Here is a 23,531-nt window from a genome sequence, read left to right on the forward strand (position 1 = left end):
ATATACACACACTTCTTTCTTTCTTTTTGGCTAAGAGTTAAAGCCAGGATCATGGCTGCCGGCCTGGCCGTGCTTCCTCAGAATCAAGCCCTATTTAATCCGATGGGGCTTGCTCCTGGGTAAAGTGGGTTTATGAGTGCAGCCGGGCTCTATGGGCTTTACTTGCAAGTAGACACGCAGAGCCTAGCACCGCTATCTTAGACTTTATTTAATTTTTTTTATTATTTCCCTGTCTCTTCCAGTGTAAAGGCATCTCCCAACCATCACCACGTTTTCTTCTGCAACGCACGCAGCCCAAACCTTTTGCTGTAAATGGGAATCAACTGCAGGAGCGGTTTTTGTTATTTGTGTATTTATTTGTGTATGTATTTATTTATTTATTAAAGCGGGACAGAATCCAGGGAAGTGATCGTGGTACAAAAATCAGGTATCACCTCCCCGCCTCAGCCTCTGCTCCATCTTGGTGCTCATTGAGCCTGCCTTTAGATAATAATTTTTTTATTAAAAAAAATACAACACTTTATAATTGCATTTGTTCTGGAGTTCTTTAATCCAGAGATGCAGCCCTACTCGGGAGGAAGAAGCCACAAGTTGCTTTCTCAGCTCAGCGCGCGTGTAGGACGACAGTTCTGTACGTGTCGACTGGGTTCTGAGTTCAGTGGGGCTAAACGAGAATAGGATTGCAGGGCCCAGGGTGAATTTATTCAGCTGTGTGTGTGGGGGGGGGGTTCATTTAACTTGCACACACGCACACACACACAGGCCATCCCAGTTCATGCCAATGGACTGCTGTCTGGAGAAATTAAAATTTCATCCTCACATAGGTGCCGCGGTGAAGGGCTCCATTCAAGAAACGAAACCCACACGCATTCACACATCACATTCCTCGTAGCGAAAACATGTCGTGGAACCGGGAGTCTCCGGAGAGGCCCCTTTCCATCTGCTGAAAATATTGCCCACCGAAAACCAAATCCTACTACAGCGCATTCAGCCAAACGTTGATTCGCCTTTACCTCCTCGGCTGCATCAGTCACAAGGAAGCGAGGATGATTTTCAATTTTAATTTTGTCTAAGATACCCGATCAGCATTTCAAAACACAAACAAAACTTGACAAGCATTTCAGGGCAGGGAGGAGGAAAGCGAACGCATTAGGCCCGTGTTGGAGAGGAATGGTTATTTGAAGGCGTTTGATCCGGAGATAAATGCGAAAGCAACGATCGCTTGCAAATCAGAACCGAACGTTTTCCGTGCAGAAAGCCCCAGGGATCTGGAAACCCGGACTACTGTATTTAGAGGGGGGGGAGAACCTTAAAAGTATCCTCAGCTTCAAAGGGCTTGCCCCCCCCCTCCTTCCACGCGCTGTAAACTGTTGAGTCTGGGGTTGGTATCAAAACAGCTGAATTTAATCAGGACTTTCATAACAGACACTTCCAGGTTGGATCAAGTGGTAAACGGCGGGGGCAGAAAGAAATTCTCCTTGCGCGGCTCAAAAAAAAAAAAAAAAAAAGGTTTTGAAAACCATTTACATTTTTTTTAAAATTCCTCTCCCCCTCCCCATGTACATCCAGAACCCCAAAACACAAAGAGTGGAACTGCCCTCCTGGGGGGGGGGAGGTGAACTAAACTCTCCAGCACACATTTGCAGCGCAAGGTTGGGCAAGTCTACTCAGAAGCAAGTCGCTTTTTATTTCAGTGAGGCTTATTCCCGAGTAAGTGGGCACAGAAGTGCAGCCTTTAAGACTGAAATTATGCAAAGGAAGCATTCAACCACACCTGAGGTCTTGTCCATTACAGGTCATAAGCTCATAAGGGGAAAATGACAGCGACATTTCCACTCCGACCTGATGAAATGGACAAATTTTAATTTTAAAAGACACACACACAGAGAGAGAGATATAATTTACATATATCACCTGAGGCATTCTGGATGTGATTGTTTTTAATGCAGCAGAGGCAGATGTATATGGAAGGGAGCCGATATTTCTGTTTATTGAAAAATTATAGTATTAATTACAAAGAAGTTGCTGTACCAAAGTCCAGCCGTTCCCCAAGTTTGATACAGCGGTAAAAAGACACGAGGCGGAACGAGGTCCTGCTTGGAGATCAATTTTTCTTCCCTTCCTCGATTCTACCCAGTAGTGGAAAAGCGGGCTGGGGGGGGGGGGAGCGGTCCGGGGAGAGAGAGCTGTGAAAACAGGAATTTGTTCCTGTTAAAATTGCGGGGCCTGTCAAGGAGGACAAGCGGCTGCCTGCGCGTCCTGCGCGCTTGTTCCTTTTGCGCCTTGAAAAATTATCCAACTATTGATTACGTTAAAGCAGCAGGAGGAAGACCGCTGCCTTTTCTTTTCTTTTCTCTCTCTCTCTCTCTCTCTCTCTCTCCCCCCCTTTTTTTTTTTTTTTTTTTTTTGAACTCTCGCCCTTCCGAAAAAGTAGAGACTGAATCAAGGGAGTTTGAAAGTTGGTGTTGGACAGATCCTGCCTGGAGCGGAGGGGACCGCTCCATTAAAACCGCAGGCTTCCATTAAAAACGTGCTTCTGTCCATTAGGGCTGCGATCTCACTTATTGGAATTGCATTAAGTGTGAGACATTCGGCGTTGCAAATCTCTATCTCCACTTGTTTCCTTCGGGGTGATCTGGAGAGGAGCATGCAGGGGACTGGAAGGAGGAAGGATTCAGAACGGGGGGCGCCTTGACCTTGAACTGAGTCTGGAGGGGGTGTCCGGAATCGGGGACTTGAATCGTAAAGGCAGGAGAGGGTCGCGCGTTCTTAACTTGTCTCGGGGACGGCGGTGGAAATCCGCTGGAGTTTTGTAACGATCGGCAACACAACTAACACGCACACACAAAGACTTAAAGGCAGGAGTTTCAGATCCTCGCTCTCTCGAGAGAATCAAAACTTAGGTGAGCTTTCGAAATCTCCTGGCGCAAACTGTTCATGGTTGAAAATCCATTAGAACTTTCACTACCGAGTAAACGTATTTCGGAGTAGAGAGACAGACTCCCTTCCCCTTTTTTTAAAGTATTGAAATGTATTCAGGATTTAAGCGCCAGCTCCCAACTTCCCCTGGATAGCTTTCCGTCACCTTATATTTGCAAATATATTTACAGGTATTTTATTTTTACAGCTTTACGGCATTCCTCCCCCCCCCCTCCCCAGCCACCCGCGCGCGCGCCTCCACCTCAACCAGCCACAATCTCGCGTCCGGTTTCAGCATGGAACTCAACGAGGGGCGGGGGAACAAAACAAAACAGACCGTTTCCAAATGATAATTAAGATTAAAACAAAAAAAATCAAGACAGACAACAGCGATTGTAAAAACACAAAATAGACCCTCCCGCTTTTCCAGACAAAACAATGAAAAAATATCTGCCAGACTGAAATGCACGCGGTGTTAACTTCGGAGTTTAAAAGAGCAGCAACAACGCAGAAACAACTTATATTATTTTTGCTACAAAAATCCTGAAAGTGGGAGATGGGGCGGGGGGAAGATCTATCGTCATTTGACAGCTAAAGTATCTTAGATCGCGCAGCAAACAACCTGCCCCCCCCCCTTTCTCATCCGCCCACCCTCTTTTCTCATTGCCATCTTTTAATATTTCATTGGTAACCGATGACAAGCGTTGGAGAAGGATGAGGGTTCTCTCTCCTCCTCCACTCCCCCCCTCCCCGCCCCCGGCAACGAGGGATCGAGAAATTGAGGGGGGAGAGAGGAAGGAGACACGAATATATTTGCAAACTTTCTACATCCCCCTCCCTTTTCCAAGCGTGCGCGCGAGAAGCGGGGACAGAAACTGCTCCTGCAACAGGGCGCATGCAGGAACCCCACCATCGCTCACTTTCAAAACACGACAACCGCCAGAGCTCCAGGAACTTGTCCATTTCACCTCGTGTCAGTTTCACTGCGTGTATCTAGATAGATACACATACACACACACATATCTATAACGCCAAGCTGCATTTGGGGTTCCAGTTTCTCTGCCTCTTTCCATCCAAATCTCTCTCTCTCTTCGCCTGGTTGGTTTTATAAATATATATATTTCTCTCTCTCTCTCTTCCCCCCCTTGCCTCCTTTTTCTCTCCCTCCCCTTCTCTCTTTTCCACGGTCTTCTCTCTCTCTCTCTCTCTCTCTCTCTCTCTCTCTCAAGCTCCCCATCTACTCGGGAAACCTCGCTTTGCCTTCCCAGCCGCGAATCTCTAGCGCCCACTATATTTCAAAAGCTGGGAACTAAAAAAAAAAAAAAAGATTTCACAAGAACTTGGAAACGACTCGGCGAAGAGGAGAGAGGAGGAGGGAAAGGGAGAGAGAAAAAGTTGCAGGCTTCAACTTTGTAGCTAACTTTCGCTTCGCTCTCGTTAGCTCTCCCTGTGTCCCCCCTACTTTTCATTTTTTTAAAAAACGATCCCCCTCCTTCCTCCTCCTTGTCATCCTTGATCGCTTCGAGATCCTCAGACGGGTGAACCCCACCAATCGCGGGGTGCGGAGCACAACTCTCGGAGCGCAAGGAGAGGCGGGGGGAGCCTTGGTCAGGCTGCCCCGATCGTCGCGCAGAGACCGGCGACGGCGGCTGTGGCGGCGCGGAGCTTGCTCCCGGCTCGCCCAGCTGCGCTCATCCGGCCGCGGCGAGGCCAGGGCGGCCGAGGAGGCGGCGATCGGCTCGTCTTCGTCGTTGTCGTCCCCCCACCCCAGGGCCGACCAGCCAGACACCCATGGCTCCCCCCCCCCACCTCTGCTCAGCGCGCGCCCCCTCTCTCTCTCCCTCTCTCTCTCACCCCCCTCGCCAGATCTCGCCGGGGATCTCCCCCTCGCGGGAGAAAGGGGACCTACTTTTGGGCAGTTTCCTCGCTCGCGCCTTGGATCTCATCTTGACGGCGGAGCGGATCCCTCCTTGAACCCGCAACAGCTCTGCCGCGCTATCTTCATCTCCCAAGCATTGTCAGTTTGGACACCTTCGCACATGCGCACAGAGCATTCAATCTGACACCCTCTCCGGGGCCAAAAAAACTTTCCAATGTATTCATCACCATCAGGGTTGGGGTTGGTGTGTGTATGTGTGTGTGGCTTTTTTTTTTTTTAACCTCCCCCCTTCTCTTCCGTGGTCCTATCCTCTTCTTCAGATCACTTATCTCTGCCCCCACCTCCTCGGAGCGCAGCACCATCCCAGCCTTTCCTCCTCCTCCCCCCCCCCCCCGCCACTTCCCCTGATCTGCCCCTTTAAGAAAAAGCGACCTTTCTCTCTCTCCCTAACCCTTTACATGCTGCCCTTCCCCAGTGGACAATATTTAAAGATGGAAGGTAACATCCAGGAAGAGGTGACTTTGCCCTTTTTTTTTATTCGGACGGTGGTTTCTATGCTATGCTGGGGTGGGACGGGGAGGGGTGGGGGGTGTATGTGGCTGGGGTTTTTTTGGGGGGAGGGTAACTGGTCCATTGCATGCTGTACTTTACAAGTCTAATTATTCTTTTCCTAGCAACCGGTCCGTTGCAGCTGGTCAATTGCACGCTGCCCTTTTGCAGATCTGTTATTATTTTCTGGTCACTAGTTAGCCGTCTCTTTCAACCAGCCAACTGCACGCTGCACTTTACAGATCTAATGATTTTGCTATTATTTGGTTATTAGCTGCTATTCTCATCAATGGGGCAGTCGCGATGGGCTCTTTCCCCCCACGCCTGATATATTTTATATATATGATATATCATGATATATTATGATTATATATATATATATACACCACACACACCGGCTTTCTCTCGCATGATCCGCTGCATGCTTACTCGCGAGTAAACGCCCACTTTCTTCCACAGGGGCTTACTCTTCTCTCTCCCCCCCCCCCCCAGAAGCCACCCATTCCGGGCAATTGTGAATATCTGGATGTCTGATCTCCCCACCCTTCCCTAAGGCCAGGTTTACTCGGAAGTTTCTTTTATTGATTACAGTGGGATTTACCTCCAGGTAGGCAGGTTGAGGAAGATCGCAGCCGCGGCTGAGGTTGACTGCAGAAGCTGTGGCCGTTTTCCCTACTCGGCGGGGGCTTATAGAATTACCAGGGTGCACAGACGATGTTTAGGTGCACAGACTTCTTCTACCTTTTACCATGTCTTTCTCCCAGTTTTGCGCCGTTACCGAAAAACGTGCATCCCTTCCACTCCAGTGCATTTAAGCCAATCTGGCGGGCAACATGAAAACTCCCCTGCACACGCAAACGACTTTCGTTTTCCTAACGATCGGCGCATTCTTTCCCACCCTGTCCCCAATCCATTTACAATAAAATTTGGGTGGGTTGGGGGCTTTCGGTTCTCTCTCCTCCCAGCCCCCCCCCCTTCTCCATCAGCCGGTTTAAACGATTCTGTTCTCCATCGTGGTGCTTGTTTAAAACACGCTAAAACCTGATCGTGGGTCCTCGAGATGTGTGTGTGTGTAGGGAAGCATCTGGGATGCGACCCGCTGCTGAAGCCTGGGCTTACTCTGAAGTAAGCTTCCGCCAAGCTGAATGGGTCTTGGCTCCCCAGCGGGCTAGCACTGCAAAGCAGCCTTCAGGGTCGAAGCACTTCAGACCAGAACTTCGCAATACGACTTCCCACGAGCTCAGGAACCTTGTCAGCTCCCCAGGAAACGTTCCCAATGAATCGCTGTGGCCTTACTCGGAAGTAAAGAGTAAGGGGGTCCTTTAACGCCTAGTTAAATGGAGTTAAGCTGGCCGATCCCCCGGGCAGCTTGACTCGGAAGACAATTCATATTTGTTTGTTTTTTACCCAATGGGCCGCATTCCTATGCAAGCTTACTTGGGAGTAAGGCTCAATGAACTCAAATGTGGCAAGCTGCTAATTCACAAGTAAGTATGCGCAGGATGGAAGAGCTCAGCCACTCAGGCAGCCTGGGCACCGGCTCCTTCTCTCTCTGATCTCTGACTTACCTATTTTGCCACAGCGATGAATGTGTCCTGCTCAAAAACAAAAAACATGAGGTTCTGATCTAAGCAAGTTCACCTGCTCTACGGCGCTTCCTGTTCATACATATATATGTATTTACACGCCATTCTCTATTCTTACTCCTCCTTTCTTCCAACTAATTTTTATTATAACAGCCTTTCCACTTGAATGTTGGACTCTGCTTTTTACAGGTCCGGGGGTGTTGCTTTAGAAGGGATCAAGGCGGTAAGTATCATTTTCAGGTCCTTTAATTAATATATATATTATCATCATTATCTATTTCAAATGCTTGGTTGTCCTTTATAGAAACGACCCTATTCTCCTGGGCAATGGGTGGAAATGGAGGAAGCTGGATCTTTGGATTCCTGAATTTTTCAGGAATCCCCGGAAATGGGAAAGTGGGTGGAGGACACTAGCCCCCCTCCCCGGAGTAAATAGCCTGGCTGGATCAGTATTAATTAATTACTCCCTTTGGGAATTCAAGGGCCCAGGAGAGATGGTGACTGGAAAGGATACATTGCGTGGTGTGTGTGGGGTGTTTATAAAATATAAAGGGAAAGGGAATGTCAAGAAGCCTTCAAGAAAATAAACCAGATTTTTTTTAATGCGGGTGGGGGGGGGAGAAGACACAGGACAAGGGGCGTTCACACCCCACCCCCAGCAAAATAAAAAAGCAGCCTAGCAGCCGACCGGCAGGTGGGAGATATGAGGAGAGAATAAAGTTTGAGGTTGAAAACTGCATACTTTATTACTAGAATGAAGTACAATGAAATAAATTATTATTATTATTAAGATTATAGAAGATTTTCTCTTTTTTTGTATCTAGATTTATATTAATCCTGTTGTGGTCAGGGCAAAGGAGGTCTGAAAACATTTGTTATATTTTCAAGTGGGGGACGGGGACGGAAGAGAGAGGTAACAAACCAAGTCCCCTTCTCCTTTTCTTCATTTTGTGCTTGAGGTTCAGTTACTTCAACGCCTCGCGATTTAACTCAATCAGGTTCTGGGATTCCGCCGCCCGTCCGCCCACCCCGTTCTGTTTCCACAAACTTGTAATAAAGCTGGTAATTTTAAAAGCCATTCAAATAATAAAACAAAGCCTGCCGAATTATTATTTATTTTAAAAAAGCGTTGCTTATTTATCAAGTAATTCATAAAATGGAATTGGTTTTAAATGTAGGCTCTCAAAGCACGGGGTGGGGTGGGGGTGGGAGAGTTATTTGTCCAGAATTAATTATAAATGCGTTTGAATCTGAATTCTGATGATAAGGATTGTAAGAGTACGTTGGGATTTTTAAAAAAATAATAGGATTGGAAGGGAACTTCCGAGTCAATGTTTTCAAAGTGGGGAAACCAATAGCTGCCCCTTCCCAGCTAAAACCAGATTGACTTTTTTTTTCTCCAAAGGCGAAAACATCCTTGCGTTGCACCTGTGCGTGTAAACGAACACGTGTTCTTAATTGGCACTCTTTTTCCGCGTGTTTTTTGCATATATATATATTCTGCATGCGTGTGCTTACTCCTGAGTAAACCTACTAAACGCAGTCTACGCTGTTTCTTCAGTTAATTGCTGCCCTACATTGATTTGAGGGCCCCCTAACCCCAAGCAGGTTAACTTAAAAGTCAGTCTCGCCGTAGCCAATGGGATTTACTTCCGTGTAAAAGCAAGCGTGGATACATCGGGCCCCTGAATGAGAATAACTTCCTTCTCGGTTTTTTTTTGTTTTTTGTGGCGGTTGTTTCTCCACAACGTAACATAGAACAGCAGACAGGTTCTCTGCCCCGCGGAATTCGCAATCCACTCCAAGATCAATACCGGGTGCGGAACTCGAGGGGTGAAAAATCCAGCTAGGTGGTCTTTTTTTTTTTTTTTTAACAAGGGAGGAAATGCTTTAGGAAAGTCCCCAAGATGATTTTAGAAATATTCAGTTGTATCCAACCCAACTGGAATTAAATATTTCAAGGCGGGGGGCGTCGCTCGTGGGGGTTGACAGCAAGGCTGAAACGCTAAGTGGTACTTACTTCCGCGTAAACAACTATAGGCTGTGCCAAGTGTGTCTCTTAAAGCAGGCCCTAAACGATTTTTTCCCATTGAACACCAGCAGATCCAAAAAGTCTAGTGAGCAGGAGGAGAGGCGGGGGCGCGATCCATGTAGACAGTTACTCTCTAACCCCCCCCCCCCCATTTGCCAGGGAGAGTACGTCCTGCTGGATCCGGTGTGATGTCCTACTGTTTAGGATCGCAGTTGGTCTCCCTTAAAAGTTGGAACCTGATCCTGTAGATGTTGCTGCACTCTGAAGGAGATTCCCCCCACCCCCACCCCGCGCCACCAGTAAGATTTAAAAGCAACAACACCCCCGTAATTTTTTTTTTTCTTCTAGATTCCACCCTACAGTTTACGAACCGAACTTTTCAGGGCTAAAAAGTGTGAGGAATGATTGGCACATGATGTGAGAGTTTTACCCTTGTGGCGAGTTTGGGCTGAGGGCTGCTGGGGACTGGCCTGGAGCGACCCCCCCCCCCCAAGGAGCTGCCTAAGCGGGTGGGGAAGCGGAATTGAACTTGGGTGTCAAAGCTGCAGCGCTCTGGCCACTAGGCCTTATTGCCCCCTTTAAAGGTCAAGTGACTATTTGCAGAAAAACCACATCGCGCTCCTTGTGTCCCTGACCTCCGCTTGTTTCCAGTTTGCAAAAATCTCTCTCTTTCCACTACCTCCCCTTAATATTTATAGGGCAGGTTGATCTCAGATGTGTGGGTCTGGCAAAGCGAAAGAGAATTGCCCCGGTGAGGGTTGGGGGGGGGGGGAGGAGAGGTCAGCGACGCCTCTGGCAGCTTCCAAGAGATGACGAGGGCAGAAATGGAGCGATTTGGCTCTTTGGGGCCATCTCAAAATCCGCCCTTTTAATTCCTTTCAAAAGAGTATCAAAAGTGAAGTCAATTGCGCAACGCGCAAAGCAAACCACCCTATCGCTTTAAGTTTCACCTTTCCCGGAGTTCGCTCACAAAGCGACATTTATAGCCCAGAGACCAGTGGCTAAGGTGGGTCCTGAATCAAAGGGCCTGCGGTTCGGATCCGCTTTGGCCATCACTAGGGAGACAGTCCGGCGGTGACTAGTTTACGATAATGCACTTGCGTGGCAGGTCTCCAATGGGACTTGCTTCGGAATAAACCAAGTTGGGACTATTCCTACTGCCTTTTCTTAGAGGGCGGTGGCAAGAATAGCAACAGGATAATGGGAAGTCGAGTTCTTTTGAACACGGGTGACTCTTATTATGTACTATCATTTATTGATAATAATTAGCACCATCGCATGGAACTTAATAAATTCAGGAGGCTTGCTTCGGAGTAAACATAAACCGAATTTCTTCCCTTCGGTTCCCCCTTTGATTGGCGCCCTCCCTCCCTCCACCTTTTTGAAAAGGTTCAGAATGGTGGTCCCGGAAGTGTCGTAAGCGCGGTGCTTACGCGCGCCAAGTCAGAAGTAAATCCCTTGGAGTGAAATTCAACGAGTTTTGACTACCGCCAGCGTGCGGATAAGGTTGGCAGCCTCAAGCGGCCCGTTCCGATACAGAGGCAGAGGATCGCGCTTGTTAAAGAAACAGGTTTTGAAAATTTCAGGGACAAACGGGAAGCGGGGAGGGTGATGGATGGCCACCCTCCTAGGGCTGGTTTGGGTTTTTTTAAAACAACAAAACAAAACCCGAAGTGACACCAAATAATTAGGATTAATTGGGGATTCAGTGGAGAAGAGGGGGGAGCCTTCGAAGAATAGGTGCCCGTCACTGAAATGAGATGCTCTGAAAGATTTGCTGAGAATCCATTTAAAAGAGGTCACACAGCAAATTTAAAGGCAGGTGTTTGTGTCTACATGGCAGATTGCGATTAATCGATGTATTTCTTCGGTTATGTGTGAGTTAAATACTCTCTCTCTCGGTGTGTATACTGTATACTGTATATATCCCCCTCCCTCTGCCTATCATCTCAACTCCATATTTCCTGCAGATTGCCCCCCTCCCCAATACATTATTTTTATACAATCAATGATCTACTTTATTAGCAGTCACGAAACGGGCAGGAGATGGTAGAGGAATTAGAAAAGCCCTCATCTGCATGATGAATTAATTTCTCTCCCCCAAAGTCCAGTCACGTCCTTTCCCGATAATCTAGAAATCAACTTTAGAATAGGGCACGGGATTTTGGGTTGGCTTTTTTGTCAGTTCAAAGCGGGGGTACTTATTTAGGGGGGAGGGATGGGGGGGCGTTACTAGAAGAAGGGATTTTACAAGAATAGGCTTTCTCCAGAACAGATGAAAAGTTGGTGACTGGCAGGGCATTGGATGAAACGCAGCGTTTTGAAAAACAGCACCTGTGGTCATTAATCAGATTATAATAAACTCGCAGTCCCAAACCAGGTTCGGACGAATATACCCCCACGTGGATACACAGGCCGACATGTTTACTCAGGAGTAAGATTTTAATGAGTCCAATGGAATTTATTCTCAAAGCAGCTCTGTAGTCACCTCGATGGTGCCAATAAACACAATCGCAGTTTTTCATATTATTAACTACTACTACTGTTGTTATTATTATTCCACTTTCCTGCAAGATAGCTGCATAGTTCTCCGCCTCCCCATTTAATCTTAACAACAACCCTGCGAGGTACCTTAGGCTGCACAACCGGATTCTTAAACCGAAGTCAATTCGGTGCCAGAAGCATCCGTCACCCCATCTCGGCGCATTGCCATGACGTTTCATCTTTGAATTGTTTCGGTCTAAACTTAATTGCGTTGCGGATCACAGCTGAAGGCCAAGCCACACACATACAGGAGCGATGCTTGCCCGCAAGCTTTTGTTTCTTGCACACAACCGCACTCCTCAGAAGTCGCCAATTTAAACTTTAGGTTTTTGTTCTTTGAAACGCGCACACTAAAAAGCAAAGCGAAAGCAATTAATTCCGCGCGCCTGGTTCGGATTACGAATTGCGAACCGAATTAGGAGCAGGATCAGAGCTATCACCGGATTGGGGAGGAACTGCGCCGCTTCTTAATCCGCGCCCCCTCGCCACCGCCCTGTTTAAATGTAAAATGCACACAAACACATTTATCACTGGGGTGTTCCTAGCTGCCTTTTAATATGGAAAACCAGATAGACCAGTCCAGGTAAAACTAGGGGGAAAACACATACAACGACCCCCTCTCTCGGTCTTCCTTGTTCCAGAAACTTAAGAGGGAGTTTAGATCAACCTGGAGGAGCAAAGGGATTCCTTGTGTATGGTCGCTGCTCTCTATTTCCAAGGTGTCTGCAGAACTCGAGTCTGTGCTTGGTTACTCCAAAGTAATACCCTCACCCCCCCCCCCCATGTTCAATAAGGCCTGTTCCCAGGTAACGGTGCCCCTTCCTTCTCCCCCAAATGATTTGTATCCATTTCCGCCGACTTTTGCGCTTGGTAGAATATATATTTTTTTTACTCCTTTGACCACAAGACGAGGCAGAATGTGTGTGACCTAAAGGGAGGTTTTAAAGACACTGCACGTGGATGGACATCTTTGGTTAGAGTGTCCCTTTCAACCCGTTTTGTTCTCCTCTGTCCTTTCAGGTCGAGAATGCCATCGAATTATTAACTAGATTTCGCTATGCATGCATCTGCTTCTCCTTAAGAATCCCTCCATATACAAATATCTAGCCCTCAACACACGCACGCACGCACGCACATATATACTGAGGACTAGAAACCTTTATTGATTTAGTCTTGAAGACTAGAATGTTACCACCCTCCCGTTTCCTTTAGGTTAGCTTGGATTCTTATAGAAGGCAAAGGAAAGGGGTTAGCCTCACTCCCCTTGGGGGTTATTTACTCTGCCCCATTCTTGTAAATAAATAAAAATAAAGCCAGGGCTGGGGGTGGTGGTGGAGATCATAACGTGGATGAAGAGGTTTTCCATGGAGGGAGACAAGTCTACCAGCCCTAGAATGATTCTTCTGCGCTAACGCTGCCCAGACGACCTTCCTCCCTGCCTGCTTTTCCCGATCGATATTCTTCCCACTACCCCCCAAAAAGGGGGCAATTCATAACAATTCGCAGCGAGGCGATGCCTCGTAATATCGCCTCTCACCGTGGAGGGCGTCGAGTTTCACCTTTGACAGCGCTTCGGTTCGGACTCCACCTCTCTCCACAAGAATGCACGTGTGGCTCGATCCATACGCATCTTAATTCTTAAGCACTTGTCTTGGGTGTGAATGGGCGAAAAGCTCTCCCAACGAGATCAAGGGGGCTGGATGTACACCTGCATAGGGTCTGAGCCTACATTTGGAGCACCTCCCCCCCCCCAAAAAAAAGAACGATGGGAACTGTAGCTCGTATGTGCTAGGATTTATGGGTAAACTGCGGTTCCCAGGCTTCGATGTACGCCTTACAGGCATGGTGGCTACATAGCCTTTTTCCACTGAATCATGTGGATATCACTTCCTAGGACACAAACACAGGATCGGGCTGGATTTTTATTTGGATGGAGGTGTCCCCGCCTTAAAAACAACATGCACCTGAGCAGTGCCAAATGGTCTTGCGCGGGACCCATTTCAAGGAAGTAAACTCTTGACCCCCCCCCCCCGTCTTCCTCGCGAGTCAGTGTTTCAGGGCGGGTTATTCCAGGGTCCTCCAAAAACCGGACTCCAAATCTATACCAGCTACAATTCCGTTGCTCGCACTTACTCGGAAGTAAAGCCTATTAAATGCAATCGGTGCTACTGACTGCTTTCGGGGTCGGGGGTGCCTAGGAAATGGGGATTTACCCGAGGAGAGAGAAATATATGTGTTGGGTGGACCAAGGGAACGAAACGCTTACTGTATACGTTAAGACGTTATATAAAAATAAATAAGTGCGGGGGGAGCGGGCGGGGGCGCTGTGTGTCTCCGGCTGCCTCTGGCCTCAGAGTTCCGTAGAATTAGCACAGCTTAAAATACTTGGGGTTTTATGGACAGATCAGGAGGCCTTGAGTTCATGATTAAAAAATAAATAAATCTCCTCCCCCCCCCTCCTCCCCCGGAGGATTTGATGGCATAAGCGCTTGATTCTTACCATACCCAGTTCTGCAGGGAGAGGGCATTAGGCAAGGGCTTAATTACGTTTTTACGGGGGGGGGTCCATTCAGGTTGCCCCCACCACGTGCCACTCCTGGTTGAAGGGAAAAACGCTCTTGCAATCAGGTCTTGCTTGCTTGCATGCTGCCCGACATGGGCGCCTGGGGGGGGGGGACACTGTGAGAACTACCATTATTATTATTATTATTATTATTATTATTAATATCGACCAAGGAGGAAACGTATGTTATCTTCTTTTTATAAGCGGGAACGCTTCCTCGCCAAAGGATTTCAATAGTGTGTGTAGATAGGAGGCACGCTTGTCCACGCGCACACACACCTCGTTTCCCCGAAGCTCATCTTGCAATCGCAAGGGGGCAGCTGGAGACAGGAGTGTGGGAAATCGCAGAACCACCCACAGCCACCGGCTGAAGGAGAAAATGGCAAGTTGGATCCTCCATCTCTCTCCCGAAAAAGATCGCGCAGGCCGCCTGGTCCTAATGGAGGGGTGTATTTGGGCTTCCCGGCTCAAACATCTATTCCCCCACCCCACTCCCCATTGTAAAGACAAATCGCAAACATAACTATTGCAAATAAAGGTATATGGTACTCTATGCAACGCTATGAATCTCAAGCGTGCTATTAGTGTGATAATAGCAGACTTGTATCCAACTTAGTTTTACTCAGTGTAGACCCGTGGATATTGTTGGACCCAAGTCAATCAGGTCTATTAACTTCAAGGGGTCTAACTCTGACCCTACTGAACTTTACTCAGCAAAGGCCCATACACATAAACGAGTCTAAGTTAGTCGTGCCCGTTCATTTTAGTGGGTCTACTCTGAGCAGGACTCACGCTGATGCAAAGCAATAGCACTACATCTGATAACAATAAAGCTTTGGAGCAGCAACAACTGATATCGTAAATTTCGTTCTCCCGATTCTGACCATCCACATTCCTGTTGCGCTTAAAGAATACTTGTTGACAATCAATATTATATATTAAATATATACACAGGGCAAAATGTTTGCCTTCCCAACCGGCTGAAATAATCAACTCTTGCTTCCTTCCATGTTTCTCACCAACTTTCTGTTCCTACAGCTACTTATAATAGCAGGAAGGACCAAGCAAAGAGACCAAGGCTGCCTCTCTGCCCATTTACTTGGAAGTAAGTCCCACTGAATTCAGTTAATTTTACTTCGGAGTAAACTTGCACTTTTGGGAGTACTCCAATCCCAGGCACACTTAATTGGGAGTAAGCCCAACTGAAGCCTACGTGGGACTTTGGCGTATAACTCGCTTCAGACGGGGCTGGAAGTCTCCGGAGGTTTTACTTCCGAGTAAACATGCAACAGGCTCGGTTTACAGAGTTTGAAAATGCCACTGATTTCACGCGCTTTAACTCTCTCCCATTTCAAATCGAAGCGACTGCCAGGAAGCTTCAAAGTGCGGGATCATGCCCCTTTTCAGAGGAGTCTTAACTGAGAGGATGGAGACGAGGAATCACCTACCGACGGCTGGATAGCGACAGTCTCCGGCAAGAGACTGTTTAAAAGCTGGTTTCCTTCTTTTAAAACGAATTCCACTTTCAGCTAATAAGCTGTATTAAGCGTTGGGAGAGTTTGGAAGACTCGAGAAGGGCTAACATGCATTAACCCATTTTTTAAAATTTTGATTTAGTATGCCTTTATGCGCAGGTTTGCACGAAAGCGGGGCATTCCCTTGTAGCCGTTTCTTTTAATAATAAAAATAAAAATCCTCCAACGAAATACTGTGGATGCGTTGAACAAACGCACAGAAAAGCAAGAGGAAGAGAAGAAGGACGTTTGGAAATCGATTACACTCTTTTTTGTTTTGCTTTAAGGGAAGGGCAGGCAGAAATTTAGTCTCCGAATACATCCTTTTTTTTAACGCAGAGATGCCTCTGTTCAAAACTGTTCTTTAATCGGCTTTAGAATAAACGGGGGAGGCGGCGGGGGGATCGTCTAAAAGGGTCCATCCGGTGTTAATTACGACTTCGAAAAGCCTGGAAACGCCTCCAGATTCGTTGTATTCTTCCCCCCTTTTCAAAAGCAGGAGCAGGCGGCCTGAAGTGGCTGCGGGATCGCGGTTGATTGCTAAACGTTTCTTGCCCGGGCGTTTTGCAACAGAAGAAGAAAACCCGTTTATAGGACTATTTTAAGTTTTTCCATGCCAGATCTGAAAACTCACCGCCCTCCTCCCCTCCTCCTCGCACCCCAAGGACATAAATGCACACACGCACACACAAAAAGGTTGGTCCGGGTTTGTTCAAAGGTAGCTACTGTTCCTTTTTTCCACCAGCTTTCTGGCAGCTGAATTTTTTTTAAAGTAACATTGTAAAGGTTCGGCTAGAGAGACCCCTCCCCAACCCAAGACTGCAAACCCGATCTGCTTGTTTTGCCCCCTCCCACCCTGCCCTCCGAAATATTAAAGCCTCCGGGTAACTCTCTCCCACCCACAAGCGAACAAAAATTAACCTAAATCGGTTTTTTCTTTTCTTTTCTTTTCTTTTGCTGCATTTTTTAAGCCATAGATACGTCGTCGTGACAAAGGGTTGATTTTTTTAAAGGAGAATTTTATTCACAGGTACTAGTTCACAAGTTATTAGGATGCAGCCATGATGCCCTACTCAGAGTAGACCCATTAACATCATTGACCAGCCGTGTCTATTCATTTCATAGCTCCTACTTCTGAGTAGGACTGAGGTCGGCTACAGACCCATAATCAGGTTCCCAATAATGACAATTATGCAGACAATCGCCTAATTTATTGTAATTAACAGTCACGAGAGCGCAAATATTATAAAGAGCTTCAAACGAGCCCAACACGACCGCCTCCTTTTTTCCTGCTGTTGATAGAAACGTAATTAGCCAAATGCATCACCCGAAAAAAGAGGGGTTTTATGGGGGCGGGGAGAAACAATCATTTCTTATGGGATTTGGAAAATCCACCAGGATTTTAATTTTATTTTTAATTAAAGTTTTAAGGGACTAGAAAGGAGCAATGGAAAGATGGGCTCTATCGGAGAGTCGCTGCTTCCCCCAGCTGGTTTAAAACCGGCATTTATTGCAGCAAACAATAATATCTATTAGAAGAATACAGATCGTTTAAGCCAAAGCGCGTTTTGCGTCTCCAAAAGAGCCCCCGGCTGCCTAGCCGGATTTGAAAAATAAATGCCGCAGCGGTGAGGCTTGCCTCCGAGTAGACCTGCTGCCGGCCAGCAGCCGAAAACCTGTAACGACGCTCTGTTATTTCCAGCAAACGGCTGCAGAGAATGGTTTAAAATAAAATAAGAAGAGATGAAGACATTCTTAAAAGGCGGGGGGCGGTAAACTTTTGGGTTGGTGATCCAAGAGAAAGTTCCACTTTACTCCAACCTTACACAGAAATCTTCCCAGTCTGCCTCTACTCGGCAGTGAGCTGAGGTGTGTTGGGGTATACGACCCAGAAAGCGGGTACAGGATCTAGATGGCAGCCTTAGAGCTCTGATCTTAGAGGGGCTTAAAGGTAAAGGTAAAGGGACCCCTGACCATTAGGTCCATTCGCGGACGACTCTGGGGCTTACTCATAAGTAAATCTGCATTGCCTTCAATGCGCGCCTAGGTATTTCTTTTCTTTTCTTTAAAATGGGGTTGCAGCTTTAAAGGGAAAAGAGAAACCAAACGCACAGAGAAAATATATATGTTCAAGGAGTCCCAAGAGAGCAATTACTCCCAGAGAGGCAAGTTTTTAAAACAAGGAGGCGACGGCCCTCTTTTTAATTCGGATTAACACCTCCCGCCAACGAGCAGCGACGGAATTCGCGCTTGACTCCTTTCCAAAGATCCCGCGCCTCCCTCCTCCCCGAGGCAGTTTGGCGAGCCGTCGACCAACCAGCCAACCTGGCGCGGAATCGGGGCCCTTTCTCCCCAACTTGCTCCCACCATCCCCACCTCCCTCCTTTTCTCCTGCTGCCTGTTCTCGCTCGCCCCTGCCGCCTTTGCGCCTGTATAATTATTAGCCATTAATTGGGTTCAGGACCTCGTTCACCGGCGGTGGGGTGGGGTGGGGAGGATGGTGACCCAAGAACTCCCCAGAAGAGACGTGGAGGAGGGAGGGGGGAAGAAGCGAAGGCAGGATCCAACGATTCCTTTGAGGGCAATGCCCAAGTATTAAAAGGGTGGGTGGAAAACTTCTTTAGCTGCAGCAAGGGACCAAAGAAATAAAAAAAAAATTGAATTAAGGCACTGCTCCTGGCCAAGGAAAAAGGGTGCTTTGGGTCTCCCCCTCCGCTTCCTTTTATTTTCAATTCAGGTTGTTCCGTGCCAGGAGCTTACTGGAACAGCCTGGCCGAAGGGGGAGGAGGAAGGGACATGAACTATACAATCAAAAAAAGGGCGTGTGGAGAGAAAAAGTTTCGCTAGGCTGCTCTGCCGCTTTGCCAGGAGGGTGTGTGCGCGCACTGCAGAAGATAGGAACATAGGCAGCTGCTTTGGCCTAAGCCAGACCACTGGTCCATCTAACTCAGTAAAGTCTACACTGGCTGGCAGCAGCTCTCCGGGGGTTCAGGCAGGGAGTCTCCACCTGGAGGTGCTAGGGATTGAACCTGGGACCTTTTACATGCAAAACAGGTGCTATATTATTATTAATTATCATTATTATTATTATTCTCTACAAGACCCTCCCCCAAACACACTTAGAGATACACTTAGAACCCACAACAAGCATCCCTGTAATGCTATTGTGTGTTCTTCAAAGAGCATTTACGTTCTTACACAACAACAACTCTGCAAGTTTGTCTATATTAGTACCCCTTTATTTTACGCACACCTATCCTATTTATAGGGACGCAGGTGGCACTGTGGGTTAAACCACAGAGCCTAGGACTTGCCGATCAGAAGGTCGGCGGTTCGAATCCCCGCAATGGGGTGAGCTCCCGTTGCTCGGTCACTGCTCCTGCCAACCTAGCAGTTCGAAAGCATGTCAAAGTGCAAGTAGATAAATAGGTACCACTTCAGCGGGAAGGCAAACAGTGTTTCCGTGCACTGCTCTGGTTTGCCAGAAGTGGCTTAGTCATGACCCAGAAGCTGTATGCCAGCTCCCTCGGCCAATAAAGCAAGATGAGCGCCACAACACCAGAGTCGGCCACGACTGGACCTAATGGTCAGGGGTCCCTTTACCTTTATCTTTATCCTATTTATGTGATATGAGTTCTCTGCACCTAAGGCCCCAGTCCTATACCCCCTTAACTGAGAGCAAGCTCCACTGCAGTCAATGGGAAGAGGAGGTATGTATAAAATAAAACCGCTAGCACGTTTGCAAAGCTAAGCAGGATTTGGTATGGTTTCAGATTGGATGAGGAACTGTGTGTTGTGATGCCCACATTGCAGCGGCTTGGATTAGATGACCCTCGGGACCCCTTCTGACTCAGCAGTTCTACGATTCTAAGTGTCTCGTGAAGCCAGCAAACACTGTCCATTGAACTCAACAAGTCTTACTTCAGAGGAGACATTGGGCTGTCAGCACTGTGCTTATTTGATTGGTTTTCCATTCATTTGTGTTATTGATCACTTAATTTTAGCTGCTCTTATTCCATCTGTAAATCACCTTGAATCTCTACCAGTGAAAAAGGCGAAGTATAAACAAATACAGTGGTACCTCGGGTTACATACGCTTCAGGTTACATACGCCTCAGGTTACAGACTGCTAACCCAGAAATAGTGCTTCAGGTTAAGAACTTTGCTTCAGGATGAGAACAGAAATTGTGCTCCGGCGGCGCGGCGGCAGCAGAAGGCCCCATTAGCTAAAGTGGTGCTTCAGGTTAAGAACAGTTTCAGGTTAAGTACGGACCTCCGGAACGAATTAAGTACTTAACCCAAGGAACCACTGTATATAACAACAGCAACAATTTTCATCATCGTTCAGTAGGTAAAATTACATCTGTTGTGCTACTTGTGTTCATTTTAGTTTCCCACTTTAAAACCAAACCAAACCAAACCAACCTATTACTTGATATGCTGGCAGCAACACTGAGCATAAGAACGTAATGAGAGCCTGCTGGATCAGGCCAATGGCCCATCTAGTCCAGTAACCTGTTCCAACCAGAAGCCTGTGGGAAACCCGCAAGCAGGGTCCCAATCCTCTTCCCTGCTGTAGCTTCCAGAAACTAGCATTCAGAACCATTGCTGCCTCCAACTGCAGAGGCAGAGGGCAGTCATCATGGCTAGTTGTCATCGACAGCCCGCTCCTCCCTGGATATGACTGGCCCTCTTTTAAAGTCATCTAAGTTGGTGTCCAGCATCACAGCCTCCTGTGGGAGTGAGTTCTGTAGTTCAACGACGTGCTGCATGAAAAAGTGCTGAGCTGAGCAGTCAAGTTTCTCCATCCCAGATGCCCTGGGCATTTCACTGCTCCATGAAATTTGGAGGAAAGCACATGGTAGATGCCACACACAAAGGTCACCCATCTGTTGAGGCCACCATTTCATCTGCAGATAGCAGAAGGTCTTGGGGCTCCAGAAGAGCCCCAGAACAACATGATGTCCTAGGCCTTAGGGCGAAGGTGACTGTCAAAATCAATACAGTCCTAGCTACCATTGGTGGCATAGGGAAGTGGAGGCTGGTGGCACCCATTATGACTTGCCAACGAGAGGCAAAGATAACTTCTGGCTTTGTTCCCATCCTCTTCCTCCTCACTGTTGAGTTCTGCAAGGGCAACACTGAGACGAAGGAGCAGGAAGCTGATGGACAGTGCCACCCGCTGGACTGGTTGCAAGTAGGAAGGCAGGCAAGGTGGAAGCTGGCTGAGGGCAGACTCAAGTGGGTGGGGCAGTGCCTCAGTTTCCCTAATGGACCAGCCGCCACTGGTGCAACATCCCACTTCTGGCAGATATGAATCATCAGTGGGGCTCAGAATCGTTCTGGTTCCTTTTTTTTGTTTGGGAACAAATGGATTTCCCCCCTGTTCTGAAATGAATTTGTACCTCTGTTTACTTGCTTCAAACACACACACACACACACACACACACACACACACACACACCATGTTTTATTTATCCCACCTTTCATTGTAAACGCCCTCAAGGCAACTTACAAACCATCACCAAAACAATAAAAGTACCCTATCCAAATTAAACATCACAAACTTCAAATGAAAAGCGCAGTAAAGCCCCACAAATGAGAAGCTGCGAATGGAACAGTTCTTAGCAGCAGCTGAAAACCAAATACAAGAATGTTAAATACCACTCAAACAAAGAGGGAGGGAGCAGGGCTCGACTTGGCCCACTGTCTGAACAGCAGTGGCATTAGGCGGAGTTCAACAGGCTGAAGGGCAAAGGGTGTAGTGTGGCTCAGTGGCAGAGCTTTGCATGCCACTCAGTGGCTCAGTGGCAGAGCTCTGCTTTGCATGCAGATGGTCGCGGGTTCAACCCCAGCAAGCATCTCTGGGTAAGGCTGGGAGAGACCCCTGTTTAAATCTGTTTCTAGCCTACTTTTGAATTTAATTATTTCTTAATGTTTTAAATAGCTGTTTTTAATTGCTTACATTTTCTTATTTTTGTAAATCATGCCGAGGTCTTTTTTTTCTTACTCTCAAGTGGCATGTGGGTTTTATGAAACCCAATAAAGACTGGATGATGATGGTGAAACTGACATTCCTTGCTCTGCCTACTTTGGGCATTTGGCTCCCAAAAGGTTTTCTGGAAGGCAATGTGGCCCTTAGGTTGAAAAAGGAGCTCACCCCATTGAAATCAAACCGGCATCTATAGGATTGTATCTTTTCCCTAAAGAAACAAAGACCCAAATGTTTTCAGCTTTCAATAGCCCTAATAGTTAGGACCATGGCTTTCCAATGTGTTTCTACCTTTTAAAAAGAATACATCCCTTTTGCACTGTAAGTGCATGCAAAGGATATTCTGTTTTGCACATCTAAAAAGCAAATGTACCAGAAAATAGGGATGATCCAAAATGAATGATAAACATGAAAGTTCCTCCCCCCCCCCACTTTCCCTTTCTTTCTGAAAAACAAAAGTGTGGAATTGGGGGGGTGAGGGAAGGGGGGGTGCAGCTTCTGATTAACTCCCCTTGGTTCCAAGGTGAGCGGAGCACAAGTCTCTGATGGGCTGGCAACATATTTTATTCATTTAAGACACAATGAAACTCTCAAACGCAAGCTGGTTAGAGGCATAATTCAAGAGAGGTGGAGGAAGAACTTATGGGGTGTGAGGTGATTTTGCAGTAAGCTCTGATTCACTGGAGGAGAGTGCTGTAGACAGGGCGGGTGTTGGGGGGGAGGGAAGACTAGAAACATGCGAATGGAGAAGTACTTTTGAGATTTCTCAGAAAATGAGAGAGGGGGGAAACCTCCTTGGATGGGATATATTTTGAAAAAGATCATCTTCCCCCATGGATATTGTTAATATCAGTAGTTCTGTTTCATTTATAATGTGAAAATATCAGAGAGAGAAAATAGCTAAGGATGGAGAGGTTAAAGGGTTGGATTGTCTAAAATGGAAAGGGCCAGTTTTGGAAAGCTTTCCTTTGCTCCAGAGGAAGAATCCAACGTGGGGAGAAGTTTGATTCAGTCCACATCTAAATTCGAGTCCGTCACACTGGCACTTTCTGAAACAAGGTGAGAACCAAAACACAGCCATCCTTTGAAACTCACACTGACCCGAATTTCGTGATGCAGTTTTCCAACTATGTCCACGGAAATCCACATGCCAGGGTAAAGGGTACATATAGAAGCATTGGTTTGTGAAAATACAAAAATGCATTCGGTTAAAAAAAGACCGTTTGCCCAAACGTGTAGACTGGTAAAAACTCCAAGCAAAAATGAATTTTTAAAAAGCTTCACACTAAATTGTGGATGAGTTTTCAAGAGGATTTTTCTTTTAAAGTAAAATCTAATTGCTGTGGAGATGTGAAGAACTGGATTTAAGACTGGAAGAAGTTCAAATAGAGAGCATGGGAATGGACAGAAACTTTCATTCCGCAAAGCATCTGCTTTGCATGCGAAAGGTCCCGGGTCCAGTCTCCCCACAACCTCATCCTAAACCTCCAGGTCAAGCTAGGAGAGACTCGTGTTTGAAAGCTTGGAGAGCCACTGCCAGTCAAAGTAGACAATACTGAACCAGATGACCCCATGGTTAGACATGGGCCTAGCCAGGATTTTTTTTTGGGGGGGCAGCCAAGGTGTTGAGCATTTTGGGGGGAATTCATGGGTAAATATACTCCCAAAGGCTTTGGTAGGAGGGGGCAGTCTTCTCCGGGGGTGGGGCAGAACCTAAGTTAATTGAGTACAGTGGTACCTTGGGTTAAGTACTTAATTCATTCCGGAGGTCCGTTCTTAACCTGAAACTGTTCTTAACCTGAACTTTAGCTAATGGGGCCTCCTGCTGCCGCTGTGCTGCCAGAGCACAATTTCTGTTCTCATCCTGAAGCAAAGTTCTTAACCTGAAGCACTATTTCTTGGTTAGCAGAGTGTGTAACCTGAAGCGTATGTAACCCAAGGTACCACTGTACT

General features: G+C 47.1%; 1 protein-coding gene and 1 long non-coding RNA gene across 6 annotated transcripts in view; one reads left to right on the forward strand and one right to left on the reverse strand.

The window, feature by feature from the left end:
• PRDM16 (PR/SET domain 16) overlaps positions 1–5,032 on the reverse strand; it is a 454,646-nt gene extending 449,614 nt beyond the window's left edge. For all 5 annotated transcript variants that reach the window (XM_081016023.1, XM_081016025.1, XM_081016026.1 and 2 more), the window contains exon 1: positions 4,829–5,032. In XM_081016023.1, coding sequence (XP_080872149.1) covers positions 4,829–4,865 — 37 coding nt within the window. In that variant the 5' untranslated portion in view covers positions 4,866–5,032. The remainder of the gene's footprint in view (positions 1–4,828) is intronic.
• A 60-nt stretch (positions 5,033–5,092) lies between these two features.
• LOC308482818 lies at positions 5,093–8,042 on the forward strand. Its single transcript, XR_013989420.1, has 3 exons — positions 5,093–5,313; positions 7,123–7,156; positions 7,758–8,042. It is a non-coding gene; the product is annotated as an uncharacterized lncRNA (long non-coding RNA).
• The last annotated feature ends 15,489 nt before the right edge of the window (positions 8,043–23,531 follow it).

This window comes from Podarcis pityusensis (assembly GCF_964106645.2).
Source record: "Podarcis pityusensis genome assembly, chromosome: 8".
NCBI lineage: Eukaryota > Metazoa > Chordata > Lepidosauria > Squamata > Lacertidae > Podarcis > Podarcis pityusensis.